The sequence below is a fragment of the Penicillium brevicompactum genome, assembly GCF_028827555.1.
Source record: "Penicillium brevicompactum strain IBT 35665 chromosome Unknown utg000005l_segment0_segment0, whole genome shotgun sequence".
In the NCBI taxonomy this organism is placed as follows: Eukaryota; Fungi; Ascomycota; class Eurotiomycetes; order Eurotiales; family Aspergillaceae; genus Penicillium; species Penicillium brevicompactum.
The window spans coordinates 706,962-730,597 of record NW_026623208.1 but is presented as its reverse complement, the minus strand read 5'-3'; the positions used below and the strand labels follow the sequence as shown (position 1 = coordinate 730,597).

General features: G+C 50.6%; 8 protein-coding genes across 8 annotated transcripts; 5 read left to right on the top strand and 3 right to left on the bottom strand.

Annotated features, from left to right (window-relative positions):
* Nucleotides 1–265: 265 nt before the first annotated feature.
* N7506_006083 (OPT family oligopeptide transporter) lies at nt 266–2,656 on the bottom strand (the record flags this gene model as incomplete). The annotated part of the gene is made up of 2 exons (XM_056955376.1): nt 266–1,798; nt 1,850–2,656. 2 exons carry the CDS (start codon nt 2,654–2,656, stop codon nt 266–268), a joined length of 2,340 nt encoding a protein of 779 aa, XP_056809710.1.
* A 751-nt stretch (nt 2,657–3,407) lies between these two features.
* N7506_006082 (C-24(28) sterol reductase) lies at nt 3,408–4,944 on the top strand (the record flags this gene model as incomplete). The annotated part of the gene is made up of 2 exons (XM_056955375.1): nt 3,408–4,868; nt 4,933–4,944. 2 exons carry the CDS (start codon nt 3,408–3,410, stop codon nt 4,942–4,944), a joined length of 1,473 nt encoding a protein of 490 aa, XP_056809709.1.
* Nucleotides 4,945–5,950: 1,006 nt separating this feature from the next.
* On the top strand, nt 5,951–7,060 carry N7506_006081 (acyl-CoA thioesterase; the record flags this gene model as incomplete). Its single annotated transcript, XM_056955374.1, has 2 exons — nt 5,951–6,052; nt 6,161–7,060. The coding sequence occupies 2 exons, from the start codon at nt 5,951–5,953 to the stop codon at nt 7,058–7,060; spliced, it is 1,002 nt and encodes a 333-aa protein (XP_056809708.1).
* A 1,695-nt stretch (nt 7,061–8,755) lies between these two features.
* On the top strand, nt 8,756–13,190 carry N7506_006080 (putative jumonji family transcription factor; the record flags this gene model as incomplete). Its single annotated transcript, XM_056955373.1, has 4 exons — nt 8,756–9,043; nt 9,151–9,248; nt 9,306–11,270; nt 11,381–13,190. 4 exons carry the CDS (start codon nt 8,756–8,758, stop codon nt 13,188–13,190), a joined length of 4,161 nt encoding a protein of 1,386 aa, XP_056809707.1.
* Nucleotides 13,191–15,283: 2,093 nt separating this feature from the next.
* N7506_006079 (putative GABA permease) lies at nt 15,284–16,858 on the top strand (the record flags this gene model as incomplete). The annotated part of the gene is made up of 1 exon (XM_056955372.1): nt 15,284–16,858. One exon carries the CDS (start codon nt 15,284–15,286, stop codon nt 16,856–16,858), a length of 1,575 nt encoding a protein of 524 aa, XP_056809706.1.
* A 495-nt stretch (nt 16,859–17,353) lies between these two features.
* On the top strand, nt 17,354–18,612 carry N7506_006078 (acyl-CoA-binding domain-containing protein; the record flags this gene model as incomplete). The annotated part of the gene is made up of 4 exons (XM_056955371.1): nt 17,354–17,369; nt 17,420–17,533; nt 17,605–17,677; nt 17,730–18,612. 4 exons carry the CDS (start codon nt 17,354–17,356, stop codon nt 18,610–18,612), a joined length of 1,086 nt encoding a protein of 361 aa, XP_056809705.1.
* A 705-nt stretch (nt 18,613–19,317) lies between these two features.
* Nucleotides 19,318–21,019, bottom strand: N7506_006077 (glycoside hydrolase family 71 protein; the record flags this gene model as incomplete). Its single annotated transcript, XM_056955370.1, has 2 exons — nt 19,318–20,865; nt 20,936–21,019. 2 exons carry the CDS (start codon nt 21,017–21,019, stop codon nt 19,318–19,320), a joined length of 1,632 nt encoding a protein of 543 aa, XP_056809704.1.
* Nucleotides 21,020–22,528: 1,509 nt separating this feature from the next.
* Nucleotides 22,529–23,247, bottom strand: N7506_006076 (coiled-coil-helix-coiled-coil-helix domain-containing protein; the record flags this gene model as incomplete). The annotated part of the gene is made up of 4 exons (XM_056955369.1): nt 22,529–22,627; nt 22,734–22,866; nt 22,928–23,155; nt 23,228–23,247. 4 exons carry the CDS (start codon nt 23,245–23,247, stop codon nt 22,529–22,531), a joined length of 480 nt encoding a protein of 159 aa, XP_056809703.1.
* Between the last annotated feature and the right edge of the window lie 389 nt (nt 23,248–23,636).

The following is a 23,636-nucleotide window of genomic DNA, read 5'->3' as shown; positions in this document are numbered from 1 at the left end:
CCCATGTCTGTCCCTCACCCTGGAAATAGGTAGATTGGAATACTTCCCAGATTCCATCTTTCCCGAGGTTGTTGCTTACTGATACCTGCATTTCCAGCCCTGGAGAGACATTGTATTTATTCAACCTTAGAGCCTTTGAATATCCCCGAAGTAATCCGAAATTCATTTACCCTCTTGGGGTGTCGTCTATGGTATATAAAGCTAGTCACGAGGATGTTCAATACATGTACACAGACAACCCGGACGTTTCCTATTCTCTGCTCCATCAAAGGTGCGGCACCCGTCCACTTGCGAGAAGGAGATTGACAATACTCATAATACCTTCACCCAAAATAAGACCAGATGCCAGCACGACAACAGTGGATGAGGCAGCATCCGCCTTCTCTGATTCTTGAGCCGATGGGGAGCCCTGGACAGAGAGCGTCTCGGGTCCTGTATTGGCTTGTGAGGAAGATCCTCTATCGCCGTTCTCAGAGGTTTGCTGGTTTTTGCTGGACTGAGAATGTTTTCTCGACCACCACCATGCGATAATACCGCCAATTGCCCTGGCCAAGGTGAAAGAAGGAACGTTAAAGATTCCAACAGCCACTGCAATGCCCCCTGGGATCCAAGATCTCCAAGCTGGTGGATTTCCGTTCTGTGAGAAGGCCGGGGATGCAGTCGCAATCCTCAGTGCAGTTATGATGACCCACACGGTGCCGGCGACAAAAGAAGCCTGCCAGGCCATATCCGGTAGGCCTTGGCCAGTCACGAGGCGAGCAGTGAAAATCCAAACATAAGCAGTGGGAGTCTGGAACATTTCACCTGGCACCTCGTATACGTTCACGTATAGTTTATAAACAGCGGTTGAGAGAACTGCACCCACGAGACTTCCAATCATTTGACCGTAGAATTGGGCCTTTGGACTCGCGCCAAGAAGGTGACCGGTTTTCAAATCCTGCATCATATCACCTGCTTGCAGAGCACCTGACTCTGAGACTGCGCCAGCAAGAAGATTCGTGACCAGCGCAGTGCGCCTGGAGAAGTGGGATGACGGTGTGGCGAGTGAGAACAGAAGCTGGGTCAGCTTGCTGATGCCCGACACTGGGTTGAGGTCAGTCTCGCCGAGGGCCCGAACTCCCATTATAGATAGGACCACAGCCAGGAGAGTTGCGAGGGTGGAGAGGAAGGGGGAGATGATGTCGCCGAATACAATGTGCATGCATACAACATTGAGTAGAAGAGTGAGTGGGAGGAGAATGACCACTGTACGTGTCGAGATGAGCTGAGATGGCGGAGCATCGTACTCCTCGTCACTCGTGGACGTCTCGACTTGTGGAGAGTTATCATTCTCCTCAGCCAAAACATGTGACTCGGACTCCAGTGCGGAGTAGTTTATATAAGAGTGTTGGCTGGAGTTCAGTCGAAGTGCGATCCACTGTCCGGCGCGAGTAGACTTTAACCATGCTATCCACTGCGGCGAGCGGTTCACAATGGGCTTCAGTATGAGCCACCCGAGACTGACAAGGGAGTCTGCAAGCATTATCGCCAAGGAAATCCACACGATCCATGCTTTGCTACCATCCTCCCAACTGTCCACTGGACCAGGGGCCCAACCACGGCTTTTTGCCAACGGTGATAAGACACCCCATCCAAGTACAGCGCCGAAAAGCATATGCATGCATGTTGATGGTCCCATGATAATCCCTTGTCCAATATATGCGGGCGAGGGATTCAGAGTCCACAGCCAATTATGGGCCATGCTAACACCAAACAACGGGATGTCACGGACTAGAGGCACGAAGTAGGAGAACAATGTCTGAGTATGTTAGCATAAGTTGATCAATGCGAACTCCCAAAGAGGACCTACATATACACCCGAAACTGTAAACGCGCCAATCAATAAGCGCATCTTCGAACGCCAGTCATGTTCTTTTGAAGCCTGATCTTCAGCGTCGACGTCCTTCAATAGACCTGTGTTTTCTTGCGACTGTGTGGCTTCATTTCGCGTGTTCAAGATACCAGAATCAGAGCTTTCTGGTACCACGGCCTTTTCATTGCTTCCGGAACCATGCAGAACCTTGAGCATCAATGCCGAAGCCGTTCCACTGGGAAAGCGCAACTTTTCGCGAACGATAACCTCTTTCCGAAGTGGAACGGCAAAAACGACACCAAACAGGCAGACTCCGAGACTCCATATGACGAGCTTCCAGAAGCTCAAATTCAAAGGACCGCCCTCTCCATCTCCGCCATCACCTTCGGGTCCATCTTCGCCAGACTTCAGCAGAAACTCCAGGGCAGGTATGACCCCAACAAACCCACATCCTAGTGGCATGGTGCCCACTGCTCCAGCCACTGTCTGGATCAAGACGTTCTCAACCGGCGTGAACGGGAAGGAGAGGTGCTTCGACAAAACCTTGAAGACCGAGAAGCCAATCAAGGCCGACGGCATGGCCATTGTGCTGATCCATCCCGTCTGTAGGCCAAAGTAGGTATTTGAGAACGTGATCAGAGCACCTATGATGAGACCGACGAGGAGCGAGCGTGGAGTGAAGCTCTGTGGGGATGTGGCGGGAGCTCCGCGCTTTGGTGTAGGATCGGTGGAATCGAGGACGGGTTCGTCCGATGAGGACCTGTCCACTGAACGGTCGCGCTCTTCGGAGGCATTGCCGTCCATTCTGAGGGTCTGGTAATTCATGAGATGAGCCGATCAGTCATCTCTACCTGCTGCCCAGGTGAAGGAAGACTCCAGACTGGGGAAAGAGTTGATAAGGGACGCTTAATAATGCATTTGAGATAAGATCACCTGACGTCACACGGACCATCCGTTCTCACTTGGGCAGGTCTGAACCAACTTCTGTCAATGTCAATCGCGAATTTCAGTGCTTAACTCGTGCCCATGGCAATATCTGCTGGGTGTTTTGACAAGGGTATGTTGGTACCTCGTAAGCAACTTCTGCAGAGATCATAACGACCCTTCTCCATATCCTTCGAACCTTGGTTCGGGGAATGTATCAACATGATTTCGATAGGAAATTCATAATCCGTACTCCGTACTGACAAAAGCATTATCGATTTAAGCCAGTTTCCAATGCTAACATGGCTAAATTGCTAATCTGACTTGGGTCTTGGCAGTCTTCAAGGACGTTAAAAGCGGGTCATATCAAGACACCGGAGTCTAAACCCAAATAGATCAAGATGGCGGGCCCTGAACCAAGCCCACAGCTTGCAACGGAGTCTAAACCTAAACAGTACTATATCTGCCTACCTGCTCTCTTTTACTTCTTGGCTGTTGGTGCCCCTGACTGACTGCCGCGGATACAAAACGCCCAAGTTTCTGGCTTATCCCGGCTGCTTTCCTCTGATGCGCAACTTCTTTTTGTTTGCACGGCTCAAACTTACATGAACCTTCACATTCTACAACAAATATGAACCACGAATTCAAATCACGTCGGAAACCCGATCAGGACCGGGAATCACTCGGGCCAACCTCGACTGGCCCATCCTTTCCAAAGGATGACTATGCGAAAGAGCACATCACCGGAGGTTGGCGACCAGGCATGGACCCCAAAGTCGACTACTCCGGACATTTCGAATTTGGTGGCTCACTCGGAAATCTGGCCCTGATGATCGGCTTTCCTCTTTTGATGTACTACATGTGGATTGGCGCCACTTTCTATGATGGAAAGCTGCCTCTTCCGGACAACGGTCAATCTTGGGCGCAGTTCGGGAAACATTTGTGTTATCTCGTCCACACGCAGGCATTTCCCCACCTAAGGGCATGGCGCATTTACTGGACATACTACATCTTCGAAGCGGCATGCTACGTTCTTCTGCCGGGATTCACATGCTACGGCAAGCCTCTTCTCCACCTAGGAGGCAAGCAGCTGGAGTACCACTGCTCTGCCTATGTCAGCTTCTACTTTACCATTTTGGTCATGAGTGTTCTGCATTGCACTGGTCTGTTCCCAATTTACACCTTCCTGGATGAGTTTGGCCCACTTCTTTCCGTGGCAATTCTCTCGGGATTTATTGGCAGCTTTGTCGCTTACTTTTCTGCCTTCGCGCGGGGTGCGCAACATCGAATCACTGGCTATCCAATCTACGACTTTTTCATGGGTGCTGAATTGAACCCGCGCATGTTTGGTATCCTCGATTTCAAAATGTTCCACGAAGTCCGTATTCCGTGGTTCATTCTCTTCGGATTGAGCTTCGCGGCCGCTACCAGACAGTATGAGCGCTACGGATATGTGTCTGGGGAGGTGATGTTCTTGGTAATGGCGCACTTTCTCTACGCCAATGCATGCAGCAAGGCCGAGCATCTGATTACGACCACCTGGGACATGTACCAAGAGAAGCTTGGCTTCATGCTGACCTTTTGGAACATGGCTGGCGTCCCTTTGTCTTATTGTCATTGCATTCTGTATCTTGCAAACCGCCACCCCTCGACGTACGCATGGAACAAGTATGCTTTGGCGGCGCTTTTTGTCTCATATCTCTTTGTTTATTGGGTCTGGGATACCACAAACAGTCAGAAGAATTCGTTCCGCATGATGGAGCGAGGCACGTTCATCAAGCGCAGAACATTCCCACAACTCCCTTGGCAGGAGGTTCACAACCCGAAGATCTTAGTGACAAAAGACGGTGATACTATCCTTGCCGATGGATGGTATGGACTAGCCCGCAAGATCCACTATAGCTGCGATATGTTCTTCGCTCTGTCGTGGGGATTGATCACAGGCTTTGATAGCCCGTTTCCTTGGTTTTATCCGGTTTTCTTTAGCGTCATGATTGCGCATCGTGCGAGAAGAGACATCACCAAGTGCCGGAACAAGTATGGTGAGACGTGGAAACAGTACGAGAAGGAAGTGCCATACCTTTTCATTCCAGTGAGTTCTTTCGATGTCATTTCAGTTGGCGAGGCCAAATCCAAGTTTTCTAACCTCTTTTTAGTATGTCATTTAGATATCCTACCCCAGTAGCTTCGAACACTTTCTGATGCATGCGAACTGTGAGTCGAAACTTGCTCAAGATAGGAGAGCGAAACATGCGGTGTCTTTCTTCTATCTTCGGAAACCACTCCCATATATTTCCTGCTCTTGTTCTCAACCGCATCAAGGCTTCAGATCAGAAACATCCGTATCCATTCATATTTTTTGAACACGTTTTCGTACATCTCAGGACTGCTCTGTTGCCACAGAATCAAGTTCTACGTCAAGCTTGAAAGCACCTGCATGGCTCAAGATGATCACACGCCATTGCTTCCACGCCCCACATCGAGCCTGTAACAAGGTTACAGTGACCTGGACAGAGCCTGTGGTCCCAGAGCGTCGATACCTAAAGATTATACACCGGAAAGCAAGGTTTTAAGGTTGTAAAGAATACAATTTCAGCGTCTTCGGATCCCCCTTAACATCCATTGCCGACTAGCATACGTGGTAAGAAGAAAATTCTTCCATATTTGACAGAGAACTGGAATTTATACCTGGGCAGAAGCTGCTAGAGCAGCCGACTCTTGTGTAAACTCTCGTGTAACATGAAACGGTCCGAGGAGCCCTGGATATTGAAATCATGACTAATCAATCTCACGTGTCCACCCAGCTGGCCTCGGTTCCCAACAAAAAGGAGTTCATGAAGGTAATCGATCGGCAGGCTCGGCTTTGGGATTTGTTAAATACTGCCAAAATCCGGGCAATCGCAAATCTATCACATACCCTGTCTTTCATTTATGTGCGCATAAGCTCTTGCCAATTCCACACTCTCTCAGCCTCGCTTACCCCTGGACTATAGATGTACCAGGGTAAAATCTACGGAGTAGTTATCTCACGTCAGAAGAGCCTCAGACCCTCATTGATACATTTCTTTTGTCATTACCTTCCACCTCTTAGCTGATTTCCCTTTTCGCTTCTTCTCTTTCCTCTGCTGTGAATATATCCCCAATTGAAGCGTTTGAGCTTCTCTGATGGACACCATGCGCGAGATCTTCGCAAGCGCAATGTCGCTTGCCTCGTGGAAAACACTTGCCTTGCTCCTGGCAGTCTTCAATCTAAAGAGTCTTCCACTTACATGGCATGTAAGTGTTTCGAGACACCCAGGGGACCGATAGCGATAGCTTCGCTTTCCTGCATGCGGGGAGCTCTTGCTCCATATACCCCAATTGCACAACTGACTGAGTTGCTAGTTCCGCATACTGTACCACTTCTTGGCAAATTTACGATTGAAACCCAATGCACCCTTGTTCCCCAGTGGGAAAGCGATTGTGGACGCCCAAGGCAGACCGACGCACCCAGTGTTCGTGCCATGCATGGTGACATCTCGTACGCCATTGCTGGAAACTGATTACAATCTGCACAAGTCGAACAGTACGTATTTCACAGACTTGGACGTCTCGCGTACAGCACTCGTCAGCCGCCTCTACAGCCCTGGCGTGGGCATGGTGAGCAAGGAGCTAGACCAGGAATTCCTCGCCGCGAGCAAGAAAGAGGGCAAGCCTGCACCAAGACGCAAACCTGTGTCTATTGTACTTGGATCGGTCTACTGCACATTCAAGCGCGAAATCAAACCCTTCGAATTGTACGAAATGCATTCCAAGGTTATCTCTTGGGATAAGAAGTGGATGTACATTTTGACCTGCTTCATGCGACCTGCCCGCTGCGGAGGCGAAAAGACGGTGCTTGCCGTGGCTGTGAGCAAGTACGTGGTGAAGAAGGGTCGTTTGACCGTCCCGCCAGAGCGGATTCTGCGCACTAGTGGATTCCTCCCCGCGCCACCCGAGAACAAGGCACAGGCCGCTCTGATCGACTCCGCCGAAGCTTCTGGCGTTGACACACCTGGTGCCGGGGATGGTATCACAGCCACAGGTGGGGTTGATGGATCGTTGGTTCGGGAAGTGTTGAAAATGAACGCCGACCAGATCCCCGCGCAAGAGACTCTGGAAAAACAGCAGAAAGATAACAACGACACGTGGAGCTCGGAGGAATGGACCTGGGAGCGCGTCGACCAGGAAAGGCTGCGGGGTTTAAGGGTTGTGGAAGGATATACAGATCTGGACACCAAGTTGTCCGACGAATGGGCGCAATAGAATTATAGCGGATAAAGGAATATGACACAATCCAAAAATGATCCCAGAGTGATCCAAGCGCCTTGGCCCTTGAGCTAAGATTAGATCGGAGATCCCAAAACAACGGTCCCTTTCCACATCCACCTGAAGATCTGCATAGCTCTGTAAGCCGACCGATCTCGGCCTTCCTCATTCCATGTTGTTTACCTACTTTGAAGGTTTCTGGTTTTGCTTTTAATGAAAGGCTCTGTGGAGAGCCACCCTGCTATGCAGTGATTGGTGAGTAATTAAGTTCCATTTTACCCAGCCGTACTCTGTTCACTGGCGTTTGTTGTATGTACTATGAAGGCGTTTACCCACGTCATTTTGGGAATACCGAATGTCGGGATTGAAATGGAAGTAGGAAGAGAGCGGGAAGCCTTTAGGCATGGTTTGCTTTCAAATATGCATATATACTCAATATTCAACATCACTCCAGGTGTATACAACATTACTCCGTATTTTGAAGCCCAAAACCAAAGGGGGGGAGCACGTAATGGTTCGGGTCCGGTGGTATCCGAGATTGGCTGATCGTACTCCGTAATGATCATACACATGTATTTGAGGTACTCCGTATTGATGTTTGATTTACGCTTCATTTTTTTTTCAGATGTGAGCTCGTTCACATAATGGCTAATTAATATCAAAGGAACCTTCAAAAAAATCCGCAATCCAACAATTGTTCCCACTTTACTCCCCGCACAGGAGGTGGAAAGTAGACTATGTATCGCCTGATCTTGCAAGTTTCCACCCCCCGGCAGAACCTTGGAAGATGAAACCTATCACATAATCCACAATCACGTGATGTCAATGCAAAGCCTCAAGGTGCATTGACCAAGCTCTATCCTAACCATTCGTGATACCTTCTTTTCATCTTTCTGTTGTTTTGCAGGCGTCAATCTTGTGTGTCCTGTCTTCCAATCTGGTAAGTGTTCTGCTTTGATTTGTCTGTGTCTGTACATGCACCCCTGAGGGAGTTCCTTTTAGCCGAGACCGGGCATGGTACGAGTACAATTTCGCGGCTCCCTGATGTCCAGGCTAAAAGTCCCTATGATCGGACGATTTCCACCCTTGCCATATTCGTGCTCTGATTTGTCCAATTTCAAGCCCATCATTCCTCACCCTGTTCCCACCTGCCCCTGCCTCCTTTCAGTGTCAGGCCATCGTGCACCGCTCCACCTTCAAGCGTCTACGGCACCTGCATGATTGGTCCACTTCGTTGCTCTTCCTTTTCCATGGAGAACCTAGCGTTACCTGCGCAGTTTTATTGGAATAGTCTCGAGGGCTGCTTTAAGGACTTCTAACTTCCTTTCCTGCAACCTACCCTCTTCTTTTGCCTCCAGGCGACAGACTTGTCGCTCTCAGCTATAAGTGACCGGTGACTTGACTAAACCCTTTTTCGCTCCCAGCCCAAAAAACCAAATCATCCGAAACGAGCTTATCGTAATCGTTCCAACTACCTACGCTGCACGCTCGACAGTCCACCCGACCGCCATCACATCTAAACGAATTTCTCTGCCTCGGGAATTATTATACTTGGAATTGCCTTAACGCGCGCTATCGCTTTCCCCGACCGCTGGGAACAGATCCCTTCTCGCCGTCGATCAGCGGTCGCACCATACGACGACGGCAATTACTCTCCTGAGCAGTTCCAAACTTATTTCGACATACTCGACAATGGCGGCGTCGCTCGACATGCCGCCCAGTGACTTGCTCACAGCAGGTCCTGCCGTCGACTCCACCTCCATAACTCCGCCGCAGAGCGCCAACGGCAAGAAAGAAGCACCCGAAGGTGTGCCCGCAGAGCTATCTGATCTTGAACTTGATGCCCAGCCCGCCCCGGTACCCGATGGAATTCGCATTAAGCGGGAGGAAGTAGAGGATAAGATCGAAGATGTTGAAGATGTCGAAGACATTGAACCTGATCACTACTATGGTGATGGCGGTATCCCCGTTTTCAAGCCTGTGAGTGGAAATCCTAGCTTCAGCCCCTAGTTCCTGCGAACGCCGCGACCGAGCGGATTTGGAACGGGAGACAAGTGGGAGTCTTGCTGACGGGAGTTTTGTCACAGACAATGGACCAGTTCCGAGACTTCCAGGCCTTCATCAAGAAGATTGACAAGTATGGAATGCGTTCGGGTATCGTTAAGGTTGTTCCTCCAAAGGAATGGTAGGTGATCTCTTTGCGGCACTACAGAAGACACTGCTCACTGTTCTCGTTTCAAAGGTCCGAATCGCTCCCACCGCTAGACGAACAAGTCAAGAACATACGGGTAAAGAACCCCATCACGCAAGACTTTTACGGCACACATGGCAAATATACTCAGGCAAATGAGGAACGCCAACGTTCGTACAACCTTCCTCAATGGAAGGGTCTCTGTGAAGAAAGCAGCCACCAGCCCCCGGCTCGCAGGGGTGAAAGGCGCCGCAACCAAGAGCGGGTTAATCGTGTGGCCCCAACACCCCGACCTCAATCTGCTCGACCGGAAGGTCAGAAACGTCGCCCCGGCCGCCCACCGAAGCGAACGAACCAAGTCAAAATCAAAGAAGAGCCTACTCCGGACGACGCCGACAAATCCAGACTGGAGGGTCCCCCGACGCCTGTTTCGCCCGAAACAAATCCAGTCCAGACCAAGACTGAGGATCTGAGTGATGGTGAATCCTTGCCCCCTACGAAACCAAAAGGGCGTCAATCAAAGTCCGTGACCTCTCGTCGAAAGAACAACCGGGGCGATGCCCCAGATCAAGTCGATGAAGAGCTGTATGCGGGCTTTGATTACCGGATCCACGACCACGAGGAGTACACCGCGGAAAGATGCGAGGAGTTGGAAGCCAACTACTGGAAGTCGCTCACGTTCAATCAACCCTTGTACGGTGCCGATATGCCCGGCTCGCTTTTCGACGATAGCACGGAATCCTGGAACGTCGCCAAATTGCCAAACCTTCTTGACGTCCTAGGCCAGAAAGTTCCAGGTGTCAACACTGCTTATCTCTACCTCGGCATGTGGAAGGCCACTTTCGCCTGGCATCTCGAGGATGTTGACCTCTACAGCATCAATTACATCCACTTCGGCGCCCCCAAACAGTGGTACAGCATTTCGCAGGAGGATGCCCCCCGCTTTGAACAGGCCATGCGAAGTATCTGGCCAAGTGATGCGAAGAATTGTGACCAGTTCCTCCGCCATAAGACATATCTTGTCTCGCCCAGTCTCCTAAAATCGCAATACGGCATCACCGTCAACAAACTCGTCCATTACGAAGGGGAGTTTGTCATCACTTTCCCCTATGGGTATCATTCCGGATACAACATCGGATACAACTGCGCCGAGTCGGTCAACTTCGCGACAGAGCAGTGGCTAGACTATGCACGAATCGCCAAAAAATGCAATTGTGAAGCGGACAGTGTCTGGATCGATGTGGACGAGATCGATCGCAAGCTACGAGGCGAAAGCACACCAGAATACTATGGTGAATTTGAAAGCGAGTTCGATGGCTTCGAAGGTGCCGCGGATCTTCTCACACCGCCACGCAGCGTGCCTGAAAAGAGTTCAACCCGTGGCCGAAAACGGAAGCACCCGGACGACGGGCCGGACACCAAACGTCCCAAACTCCACCCTGATGGACCACGCAAGCTCCCATGTCTGCTGTGCCCTAATGACCTCGAATATGAGGATCTGCTGCCGACTGAGGATGGCAAAGGCCATGCACACCGCCGCTGTGCGTCATTCATTGAAGAGACCACAATTCTCCGGGATGCATCTGGCACCGAGGTCGTATGTGACGTCGACAAGATCCCTAAGGCTCGCCTGGGCCTCAAATGCCTCTTTTGTCGCGAGGTTCGTGGTGCGTGCTTCCAGTGCAATTACGGAAAATGCACCCGCGCCTACCATGCCACCTGTGCCCTTCTGGCTGGAGTTCAAGTTGAACACGGCGCAATTGGTGTCATTATCGAAGATGGTACTCAGTATTCAATCCCGAGTGTGGACTTGAAATGCAAATTCCATCGTCAGAAGCGACCCACCGGAACCCTGGCGGAATCATCTGATGTGGATCGCCGGGTGATTGAGTCAGCTCGTCGTTTGGTCCAAGGCAATTTGATTCAGTTCCAAGCCGACAAGGAGATTAATGGTGCCATTGTCATTGAGAATCGTCATTCCGAGCGAAGCTTGGTTCTGAAAGTGCTCCCAAGAGGGTAAGTCGATCTTTGTTTATTTTTGTTTTTGGGGTGTTTATTTTTCCGGCCATTTTTTTTGGTTGTGTTTCAAAATTCGGATCGGGACCGACGCTAACGAAAATCTGCAGAGATGTCATTGAAATGCCATATCGTTGGATGCTGGTGGTTCGCAAGAGCAATTTCCAGCCTCTTGGAGTTGGAATCCAACCCCTCCCTGCACACCTAGCGCGAAAACCTGAACAACGAAAGGAGTTAGAGTCAGCGGTACCCGCGGCTGGCAGTGCATTTGGTGATGCCCGATCTCCCTATCAGTGGGCCGAATTCGAGACGGTGGATGCAACTAAGAATCATTTCGCCCCACTCCGTCCGGTCAATCTCAACCAGAGCGAACGAATATGGTATTATTTGGGCAAACAGTCCACCGAGAGTAGGGCACAGTATACGCACAACCCTACTGTGCCCATCCACAACCCTCGGGCCAATTTCCTGGATAGCGTCAAGTCGCTTGGCGTCAATGTCACGACGAAGATCTCACCCCACCACTTTCATTATGCTCCCACCGCCCCTGCCCCTCACCAAAATCTTTACAAACAATCGAATGTTAACACCCCTCACCTACAATCCCGACCGCCCTCTTCTGCCTTGCAGCATCTTGCCCCTCCCCCTCCCCATATCCCTGCCGGTGCTGCTGCTGCTGGAGCTCCTGCGATGCCGTCGGCCTTTCGAACTCTACCCAATCAGTCCTCTCGCCATGCCCCCTATCCTTCGGTCGCCAAGTCGCACGCTCAGCAGCAGCATCACCTTCCGTCCACCAATACCTTTGCCAATGTACGAGAGCTTATCGCCCGCCGACGCCTAGCACAAATTACCGAGCATGCCAATGTTTTCGCCGGATACGACATCGTCAAAGCCGAGATGGTTGTAGATACCCTATTGGGTCCCATGGGATCAATACCACCCACCAATGGTCTCGAAAAGCTTGAGTTGGCCATGGCCCAACAACGGGTTCAGCCACGTGCTGCTGACGGTACCTTATTGCCGCCTCAAACCCTGAACATGCGGTCGGAAGAAGTCACCCGGCTTCTCCAGATGCTCCGATTCTCGCTGGTGAGTCATCGCGAGCGACTTGATGTGATTCAAAAGAAAGAGTCGGAGGGTGTCAAACAGGAGATTGTCGATCGAGGCAGTGTGGCCGCCGCCAAAATGCCCGGAAAATATGCCTACCTCGATCAACAACGGGAACTTGCTCCCAAAGTCTATCGGTCCCCCTATGATATGCCATCGGGTCTCTCCGAGTACGCCAAGACCACCTACGAGTTGATTCCGGCAGACGACGAACCACCCAAACCCTCGTTGGCAAATGACTTTTTCAACAGTCTGCCACCCGACATGCAAGAAAAAATTCTCAAGTCATGCGGGAGCTTCGTGCAGCGTGCTATTCAACGATCGACCACTCACAGCCGGCAGAGTTCTACTGGTTCAAATCTTCGACTGTCGGCCGCTCTCGCACAACAGACGGCAAATCCGACCATTGACATCACACCTGTTGATGATCCCCCTCTCCTGTCGGGTCTCGACATGCCACTTCACGCAGATTCTCCGTGCTCGAGTTTTGGCCGGTCGCATCTTCGATTTCAGTCACCCAATGAGTTCCCCATGCATGGTCCTGAACCTCACCCCGACCACCATGATCTTTTCGGTGATCAGCAAGCGAATACTCGCTTCTGGCAGAACGGGCCGTGGGTTGCTGGAGATGGCAATACCCCAAATGACGAGAATCGACCGTTTTTCGGGCCTCACATATTTGGAGCGCATGATCGATTAAAACATGACTATGCTTCCTCCGACGTCTCCCTGGGCAAAGGCCCTGGTTCCTTGCACTCTGTTGACATGGCTGGCTTCGGTCCGGACAATGAGGATCTTGGACTCAGTCCCTAGATCATCAGCCCCCCGCCATATTTCCGACATTTTGAACTCGCGTTTACTTCCTGCGACTGTACTTGCATATCCTCATGTAACGACTTCACCGGCTCCACGACTCTGCATGAATGGGCGTTTTTCTTGTTTTCCCTTTTTACCTCTACCGACCTCGACTTGACGATCGTTCCGTTACCACGGGTCATGTTTCTTTACGATTTGGAGTTGGCACTAGCTGGCTGGTCACGACTCTGCGCATTTTCATTTCTTTCGATCATTATTCATCCCCTCTTTCCCGGCGCGACTACCGACTCCAACTTGGAGACGGCAAACTGGAGTGGTCTTATAGACGGAGTTCTTGCACGGTTCCTTTGCGACCGGAAAAAAAACACGACCTATCCTCCCAGCATCTTGCCCGTCTCCATCTCGTTCATGTCCATGCCTCCGCCCCCTTCAACATTCAGGCCTACTTCCGCCCACCCTCACTGATCCCGAGGCTCTCCCCCATGTCCCATTAGATATCTGATCAAACAAGAAAAAAATTACTTTTCTTCGAACCCCAGCGAGATCACTGGCTCACCTTTGTGCTTTATCCCCCCTTTTTGATACCCCTCCCCTTCACCCTTGAGGAAATGTACGGATCCGCGGAATTGCGTTTTCCGGCCTTCCTGTGTCGATATATCCATCCTGGCGCTCATCGATTGCTCAGCTCCCCATACCTTTGGGGGATCTTCGCAGCATCTGATGTGGCAGCCGTCACCTTGCGTGACCTTGATGTATGTGTGCAATGAATCATTCAAATATTCAAGTTTATTCGTAGACATCCATGGATATGACCGTATATCCGTATTTCAAAATTAGTCGTGCCCACTAGTATCTACAACCTTGGAATATTCTAGATGAACAATACCGAAGGCTTCCCGATGTCGCTTTGTACAGGTATTTTTCTGTTCATTGATGCCCAACCGGCAGATCCACCCGGGCACAGCTGGGCACCTTTTCGACTCATTTTCGAGCCGCCGGGCCCCTCGGCCTCGTCATTCCCCGCAACTCCGCGTTTCAACATCCCAATTGCCTTCTCATGAAACACTTGGCTAGCCCGCGCGTATCAACGCAGGTGATGAATCCCGCTCGTTGGGATTAGCTACGGATTCCATGTTGACGTGCATTGCATATCATATGTACGGAGTAGTATGTATTTTTCCAAGGTTCCTGTGACCTTCAACGACCTTGACCTTGGAACTAGTTACGCTTATTCCAAGCATAATGTTTCGACAAAAATATTACATCCATGGACGGTCTTGTATTTCAAGACTGCTTCATTATCTAAGGAAGCAAGTAGCCTGGCTTTATCATATGTGGGTGGTTGGGGCCGCTCTTATTTATCTTCCAGAGACATCCTGTTATCTCTCTTTCAGCCCCAGTGCGATTTGGCTCACAGTTCCCCACTGTCGATCTCGATATGATGTCAAACTTGGTTTGAAGGCGGAGGTGTTCCGTGCAAACAACGGCTTGTAGCCGGGCAACTATGTTGTCAGGGTTATGATTTGTAGAGGTGATATCAACTGCCAGCCCAATTAATTCTCGATTGAGCAGTCCATGGGTTTCCACCCCGAAGGATCAACGGGAAGAGAAGAGAGAGGAAGAGACACGCGGTCCAAGATCATCTGCCGCCGATCCAGGGCGGTTCGAGAATGAATTGACTTTCCTGCAGGGTTGGGATTCTAGAAGGGCGTCATTATGATCAGGCTACTCCGTATCTGGAGACAGCGTTGGTTTTCTTTATCTCTATAGACAATGTAGGTAATAAGAAGGTCAAGTGGAATAGGGGAAAAGAAGTGGGTCATTCACTTATCGAAGGGGAAGTAAGACATGACCACTAGAAACGACGAACAAGGACTCTAGGCTATCATGATAAGGCTTGTCTGCCAAAATCTGGAGGCCTCCTCATTCGCTCTGCTATATCTTTCGCCTCTTTCATCTGCGCGGTCCCGGACCGCGCCATATGCCCAGCTCAGTTGCATGCGGGGTTGCATTATTCCCTAAACCTTATGCTTCATTGATAAACCTCCCTTCTGGCATCCTGGCATCTTGGTCTCAACAACTTGCCCATTATGCGATCCTCAACAGATGGCAACGCCGACGAGGTGTTGGCCGCTATGGGCTACAAGAGTGAACTTCCTCGAAATCTAAGCATGATGAGTATCCTCGGCCTGTCCTTTGCCATCATGGCCGCCCCCTTCGGTCTCAGCACAACACTCTACATCACACTCGCAGACGGTCTCTCCGTCACCATCATCTGGGGCTGGGTATTTGTCAGTCTGATCTCAATCGCCATTGCTGCCTCTCTCGCCGAGATTTGTGCCGTCTATCCAACCGCTGGAGGCGTCTACTACTGGAGCGCAATGCTCTCCACCCGCAAATGGGCCCCTTTGATGTCATTCATCGACGGTTGGCTAACCCTAGTCGGGAATTGGACCGTCACGCTCAGCATCATCTTCTCGGGTGGCCAATTAATCCTGAGTGCCATCTCAATCTTTGATGAATCCTTCGTCGCAAATGCCTGGCAGACCGTCCTGATGTTCTGGGCCGTCATGCTCTTCTGTGCCCTAGTCAACATCTTCCTCTCCCGCTACCTCGATCTCATCAACAAGGTCTGTATTTTCTGGACCGCCGGCAGCGTCATCATCATCCTAGTCACGCTCCTCGTGATGGCTGATGACCGCCGAGACGCCGAATTCGTCTTCGCGCACTACGACTCCTCAACCAGCGGCTGGCCCTCTGGCTGGGCGTTCTTCGTCGGCTTGCTGCAGGCAGCATACACCCTCACCGGCTATGGAATGGTCGCAGCCATGTGCGAAGAAGTGCAAAACCCCCACCGCGAGGTCCCAAAGGCCATCGTGCTCTCGGTCGTTGCGGCTGGAATCACTGGTCTCTTCTACCTGATCCCCATCCTCTTCGTGCTCCCAGATGTGAAGATGCTGCGCGAAGTCGCTAACGGCCAACCAATTGGCCTGGTCTTCAAGTCCGTGACTGGCTCCGCAGGCGGCGGCTTTGGTCTTCTCTTCCTTATTCTAGGAATCATGTTATTCGCCGGTATTGGCTCGCTCACGGCAGCGAGTCGCTGCACCTATGCGTTCGCTCGGGATGGCGCCATCCCGGGCTTCAAGATCTGGCGAAAGGTGAACAAGAAGCTGGATGTCCCAGTGTGGGCGATTGTACTGTCAGCCGTTGTTGATGGTCTCTTGGGTCTGATCTACTTTGGATCAACGGCTGCATTCAACTCCTTCACCGGTGTCGCCACGATCTGTCTGTCGACCTCGTACGGTCTCCCAATTCTCATCTCTCTGGTCCGTGGCCGGCAAGACGTGAAATCATCCTCTTTCTCCCTTGGGCGATTTGGATTCGCGATTAACTGTATCACTATCGCGTGGATCGTTCTGGCGGTCGCTCTCTTCTGTATGCCTGTCACTTTGCCTGTCACCCCTGAGTCGATGAACTACGCCAGTGTAGTTTTCGCTGCTTTTGCCGGTATCAGTATCTTCTGGTACTTTATCTATGCGCGAAAACACTTCACTGGACCACCAATTAGTGGTGAGGAAGCGCGCGCCGCTACAGACCTGATGACAGGGACGGCGGTGGACGCTGAGAACTCGCTAGAGGTGGTCAAGAAACTATCAAGCGAATAATCTGTACATTAAATTAGCTACGCGTACATATTTCAAATGCAATTTCAAATGCAATGAATCATGTGAAGTCCCAAATTGCCAGATCGCGGAGAATCACAAGTGTGCCCTGACGATCGCTCCGAGAGCCGCGGTCCAACATGCCACTCTTTGCCGTAGGCACGAGACAACCTTCATTTTCAACGTCTCTCACTTTTGATCGTTTTGATCGTGAGGTCTTTATAATATTGAATCCACGATACACACACTACCTTTCCATTCCGGGAAAGCCAAGCCGAGCGCCATTCCGGGGGAAATTCGCAGCTTTCCCGATAAAGCAGGGGAAACTTCCCAACACCACGCCCCCTTGCCATTCCAGCTTCTATAGCTCGATTCCTACGATACCGACGAGACATACACATTTATCCCCGACATCTTCGCTCTCCATGAGGTCAACCCGCGAAAGTCGATGCCCAACCCCGCTTCCATGAAAGGGCAACCCGGAACTCTTATCGCATCATGTCGGACTCTGTAGGTGCGTAGGTGCACCCTCCCTACGTCCCGCGTCTCACTGACACGCCGCAGATCGGGTCTTCGTTCATGCCCTCAACACCGTTAAGAGAATACCCCGGAGCGGCACCGCCAGACCCCCGTCCGCCGAGCGGCTTAAGCTTTATGGCTTGTATAAACAGAGCATGGGTGAGTGAGGGGGCATCCGCGAAACCGAAGCGTTCAAGAAAACTCGAAGCCAGACTCTAACTATACAACAGAGGGGGATGTCGAAGGCGTCATGGACCGACCGATAGGCAATACACCCGAAGTGCACTCCGAGTGCGAGAAGTGGTACGTCGAATGCCGATCCCTAACATTCTACACCTTGCTCACAGGATCCCAGGGATGCATGGTACGCGCAGCGCGACCTCTCGCGCACCGAAGCAAAACGCCGATACATATCCACGCTAATCGACACAATGCACCAATACGCATCGCACACCTCCGAAGCCCGCGAACTCGTCGCCGAACTCGAGTTCGTCTGGGACCAGATCAAATTCAACGTCTCCTCTTCCTCCTCCTCAAGTCCCCTCAACACAGTAGGCGTTCCGCCTCTATCGCGCAGCGCGTATGGGAGTATCGGTGGTCGATTAGCGGATGAATACGAACGGCCGCTTCGCGATAGTCGGGACTCGCGATTACGGGTCTTGAGTCCGGTTAGCCAGCCTGAAGATCGAAGTGATATTGATCAGGAAGATGAGGATGAAGACGAATTCGAAGAAGCTCGTGATAGTCTGTACGAGCAGGACGAGGCGGATAATAGTACGACTACACATACTGACGTCTCGCCGAAACATACTCGTCGTCCGACTTTGGGGAGTATAGCCAGTAGTGGTGCTGGCCTGCGGTCTCATTCGAATGCTCATTCGAATTCACATTCTGGGCTTCCTGGGCCGAAAGATGGGCGATGGCGTCGGCGTGTCGAGCAAGCTCTTACGAAGATGACGGCGGAGATTGCGGCTGTGCGTGAGCAGATGGAGACGCGGAGTGTTGCGCAGCGACGTCGAAATGGCCTTTGGGCTTGGGTGAAGTGGATGGTTTGGGTTGCTGTTAGGCAGATCCTGGTCGATATTGCTATGCTGGGCATGCTATTGATCTGGATGCGCATTCGGGGGGATCGGAGGGTTGAAGACCGTCTGAAGACCGGATGGGCTGCTGTTAAAGCCAGGTTGGGGCGAGTCAGGGGGATTGGTTTCAGAAGGGTGGATTTGCCTATCTTGCCTTGATGGTTTGATTTTGAGGGTCTGGGTTTGTTTGTGCTTTTCTTTTGCTAATGATGCATTTGCATTGGCTTCTGGTCGTTCTTTCACCCTGCTACATGCTTTGGTGTCTTGGTCTTTTTTTACATTCTTGTCTCTACTTATACTTTCTATCTTTCTTTTGTTCGGTATATATGGGTTTCAATTTCAAGCTTCTGGGGTTTCTTCTCTTTTTATCCTTTCTTTGGCTGGACTTCTGGATACAGGGTTAATACTTGCGGGCGATATGTTGCCAGGTGAATCTGTGGATATTTGGGGGTTTCAAACCCAGGAACCACCTGGATGAAGGCAACTAGATGTGTTAGGGTTAGCTGAGGTGATGTGTCGACACCTCGAGGGCCTACAGGATTATCTACTGTGATTGTGAATCTAGATGAGCAGATAGACCGAGTCGTTACCATGTATAACTTTGTATGGTGCTTTGAAGCTTTTTCTTTGGCTTATATTATATAGATCTGGACGAAGATGCCAGAACTCTGATGCATAATTAGCGGGCAACTTCAGTGTATGTAACCTCAGAACGATATCCATGCCCAGGTGGATGACTCCCAAAACGCAAGATCAGTATTATTCCTCGCACAGCATGTGTTGAGAACCTTCCAAGGTTCCAAGGTTGAAGCCTTGAAACTCAAGGGTCTGTATGTAGCACATTCCAATTAAAACCCACTGTAATTAAAACGACTTGTCCAAATTCCAAGATGAATCGTAACCCATACCTGTGATGTCGCTTGTAGCGTAATGAGGACTTATCGATACTTCAGAGTACTCATAATAATAAGGCGAGTTGTAAAGCAAAGGAGAATCCACAATAGGTGCGTAGAACAACTTCTGATGCGCAGCTTGTGTCAAGCTAGCAGACACCATGGTTGCAACCAAAGCCACAAAGACCACTGTAAACGGAAGTCTTGCCATAGCCAGCAAAGCCGGGGCCGCGGAGACCTTGCTTGTAGACGTAGGCTTTGCATGGGCCGTAGTCGTAGTGGCATTCTTACTTCGATTGTTGGTGAGCTCGGATCCAACCCAAGCATTCCAGTTCTGGATATCGTCTATGCAAGAGTCTGTGATTGATGCGCCGCGCATTTCCGCAATTGTCTTTCCTCTCCGCGAGACAGTCACTACTACCTGCCCAGTATTGCCGTCGAATGGCACGCTGCCATGGTAAATGCCAATCTGGCCAGGTGGTGTGCTCTTCCATTTCCCATCTTGTGAAACACCGCCAATCTCGACTGTCACATCCACAGCAATTGCAGAGTGTAGCAGGGCAGAGTAGAAGACTTCATCTTGCATGACCTCCGTGGGCTTAAGAAGTTTCTGTCCATGTGTCTCTGTATTTCCCATAGTGCCGCCATTCTTGCAAGCCTTCCCTGGCGCCTGTCGGAACCAAGCAGTGACCCCTTCTGACTTGACGTTTGTTTTGCCGGTCTTATACAAGTCGATGACAAATGGAAGGAAGTCCCGCCAGCCATCATGGGGATAATCGGCAGCATAGTTGTAGCTAGCTCCACCAATTTCAAAGGTTGCATATGCATCGTCGTGTAGTGGTCCGATATAATGTGACTCGCCGTAGTCGTTCCACGAGATGATTTCGACAAACTCCGGCTTTATTTCTAGCACTTGCTGCCATCGATCGTACCATAAGTTATCGCCGTTCCAGATCCAATTTTTGCCATAACCTGGCAGGTTGGTGTAAAACCATGGCGAGACGGGCATCATATATGGTAAGTTGCCTCCATCTTTGAGCCACTGCATGTAGGTCGAGTCGACGTATGTACTTATGGAATCAGAACCTTCAGGCCATGCTGCCCAGGAGAAAAGTCCGTCTGGAACACCCGGGGCAACAGCTAATGCTTCCTTTGCCCCTAGGGCAGACCAGCCTGGTACGAAGAAGCAGTCTGCGAACTTCTTGATCGCAGACCAGTCGGTAGCGTTTGATGATCCCTCGAAGGTTGAGACGAACGGCTTGTCGTTATGCTGGTAGTATGCTGGGTTATCTCTGTATCTATTGATGACGGCAATTACGTCCCCCTCGGGCCAGATACCGTTTCCTACATAGTCGAATGAAAAGAAGAGCTTGAAATCCAGCGTATTTGCCGCTTTGAATGCGTTTTCTAGAGAGCGGTTGTTCGTGGGGTAGTTGTACGCCAGGTTGAGCGCAAATGCATCCAGATGGGCTTTTTGGGCCTCGGCGATGTTGATCTCCCAGTCGTAGAGAGTAAAATTCTCTGAATTGTAGACCTAGATACCCATTGTTAAACTTAGAAATGAGAGATAGATTGGTAAAGTTAAGTACCATGAAATGTGCAAAGACAGCCGCTGCCTGAACACGGTGTACTATGTTCCATAGTGACAGAATAACAAGAGTTGTCGGCCTCATAGCGACTAAACGGCTCGAATTTGGTTGACAAGGTAACTCACCCGAAGAGTTAAAATATTGAAAATCAAAAGAAATAAAAAGGTGGCCCTCATGGGAATATGTAAGTCTCTATTGTTGCACATACGCACGGAATCTCCTGGAGGTAGTTCTATAGTGTATACCTACCTCCAGTAAGTCTTGTTTGTCGACATGCTATAGATAGATGCCGGAGATCCGTTATTGGTACATCGGGTCTCGACCGTTTTGCGCTACCTATCCTACATACGCATACTCCACTTGCCTATATGGTAGGCTCTGCGCGAAGATATCCTGACTTTTTCCACACTTCCGAGTTTGGATATCCCTCTGGGTCAGTCATAGCTTTGACATTGACTCCCAATATCCCCTTTATAGAGAGTGTCGGGGGGATGGAAATGTTTCAGCTCACTCCCAACTCCCAGTTACACCAGTAGTCGGAAGTCCCGGGATTAGGGCTTAGTTTGCCATCTGGAATAGCCGGCTGAACCCCTGCACATTGATCAGCTGAAGGAATCTGAGATATGGGTTGTTCCGGGGTATAGATCGTATCCGGTGAGCTATTTTGATTCCGGCGCCACAGAACGCTTGAGGCTAAGTGTTTATCTGAGCCATAAAAGTGAGTCCAGGCTGGATCGAGATTGTGTAGGGGACTGGGGTTAAGCCGCGAGTACACGCAGCCTCGCTGAGAGCACCGAGTCTGATCAATTGAGAAAGGTCCATATCCAGCCAGGGCTACAACTTTGACGAACAGGCAAGGAAGTACTGGTTAGCTTGATTGTGACTGTCAATATACCTCCTAGTCTGTGTTTGAATACAAAACACATTCTTATAGATGATTCGTCGGCTTCAATCTGACCTGAAGTCATTCTACGGCTAGACGCATGAAATCTACTGACACTAACAGTTGTGCGTCGTATAGGATGGGTAGAAGCAGAGTTACACAAGGCTTAGCAATAAGATCAAGGCAAGCTGTGAGTACGACTGCTGACCGTCTTGCGTTGTCTCTCAAGAGTGATACTAAGTCTGTGGACGCTGGTCTTGACTCCGAGCGTCCTGGCTCAGAAACCAGTGAGACCACATCTTGTGGAAGTGGATGGTAGCATCGGCCAAGCGTGGCTCCCTTGTCGTTTGTTTTTTCTTTTACGATCGTGACCGAGGACTTCAAGCGGACAGAACCCGAGGCTTCGGTGCTATGAACCCCAATCCATGACCGGCACTATTCAAGTTCCACAAGGAGGGGCAAGCAAATATCAGCAAAGTAGAGAGAATACTCCTCGAGTCTCACGTGGACACAAGGAACATTGAATGCTGCAGAAAATCATGTAACCATTCATGATGCCAGGAGATATTTACACAAACATGGACCGTTTCGTCGGTCGAGCATCCAAATAAAACATTGATATAGGAAAAAGACAAAGCCCAGATTATGAGGGAGAAATGTGAGGGTGTAATCAAGGGAAGTCTAGGAGGACAAGTGAACCAAGGGAGTGTTTACCACTGGGGACCGGGGTACTGGGCGTATTTTTGCTTCGGGCGCAGGTGAACAGGAACCTGGCCTTCGGGGGCGCCAGGGAGGGTCTTCTTCAATCCCTATAAGAGCGAAGACAGGTGTGTTAGTATACGTCCCAACGTGACGGCGAATGCGATTGATGCAGGGTGAACGCATATCTCGAGGCCTGGAAAGCAGAAACCATACCAATTTGTCAAAGACGCAGCTGTTGAGCGCAACTTCGGGCCTGCGGCACTCCCACAATTGGTGGTTGTTGTTCTCGAGGCACTCCCAGTGGGCCTTGAACTGGTCGAGACAGTGGGTGTTGATGTCCTTGATGCTGCGACGGGTTAATGTTTCCAGCTCAATGGAAAGCGAACTTGATATCCGGGGGCACATACACGCTAGCGGCACAGCGCGTGACCTTCCGGCCTTCCTTCAAGCAGTCGAACTCTCCGCGGCCGTTGGACTCGTCCTTGCACTTCATGAAGTCGTCATTGTAAGCCTTGCAGCGGTCTCCAATAAAGTAGGCCGCGCTCATCAGAGGCGCAGATGTGGCACCAATTTCCTCGACCTTGGGGATGTGGTCGGGCATGGGGGTGGTGTCCACCAGGACGGTTTGACTGAAGCTGTGCGCGGAGGGATGTCAGTATTCCACGTCCAACTGGACAGAGACCGATAGGTGGAGATGGTATGCATACCGGGCTTCTCGGTTAGACATGGCGACGGTAGCTGGTCGGAACGACTGCGAGGGGTAAGAGGTGCAATTGAGGCAGGACTTGGAGATCGAGAGCTGCGGGCTGCGGTGGAATGAAAGGTCGGTTTCTTTGGCTCGACTCTGATTGGCCGATGGGATGTGCTTAGGTCATCTTCGTTGGAGGCCCGGCGCTTTACATACTGATATTGAGACTTGACAACTGTCCGTGGGATTGATAGACAAAGTAAGATAGACAAATTGTTTGAAATGTTTTGAGGGCCTGATTACACCTAAAAAATATGGATTCCACCTTAAATAGGTGATGGAGCTTGATACTGGGTATATTCAATCACGTGACCCAAACAAAGTGAGCTTTGGATCTCATCTTGTCTCGGCAGCAGAGCTCCATCCAA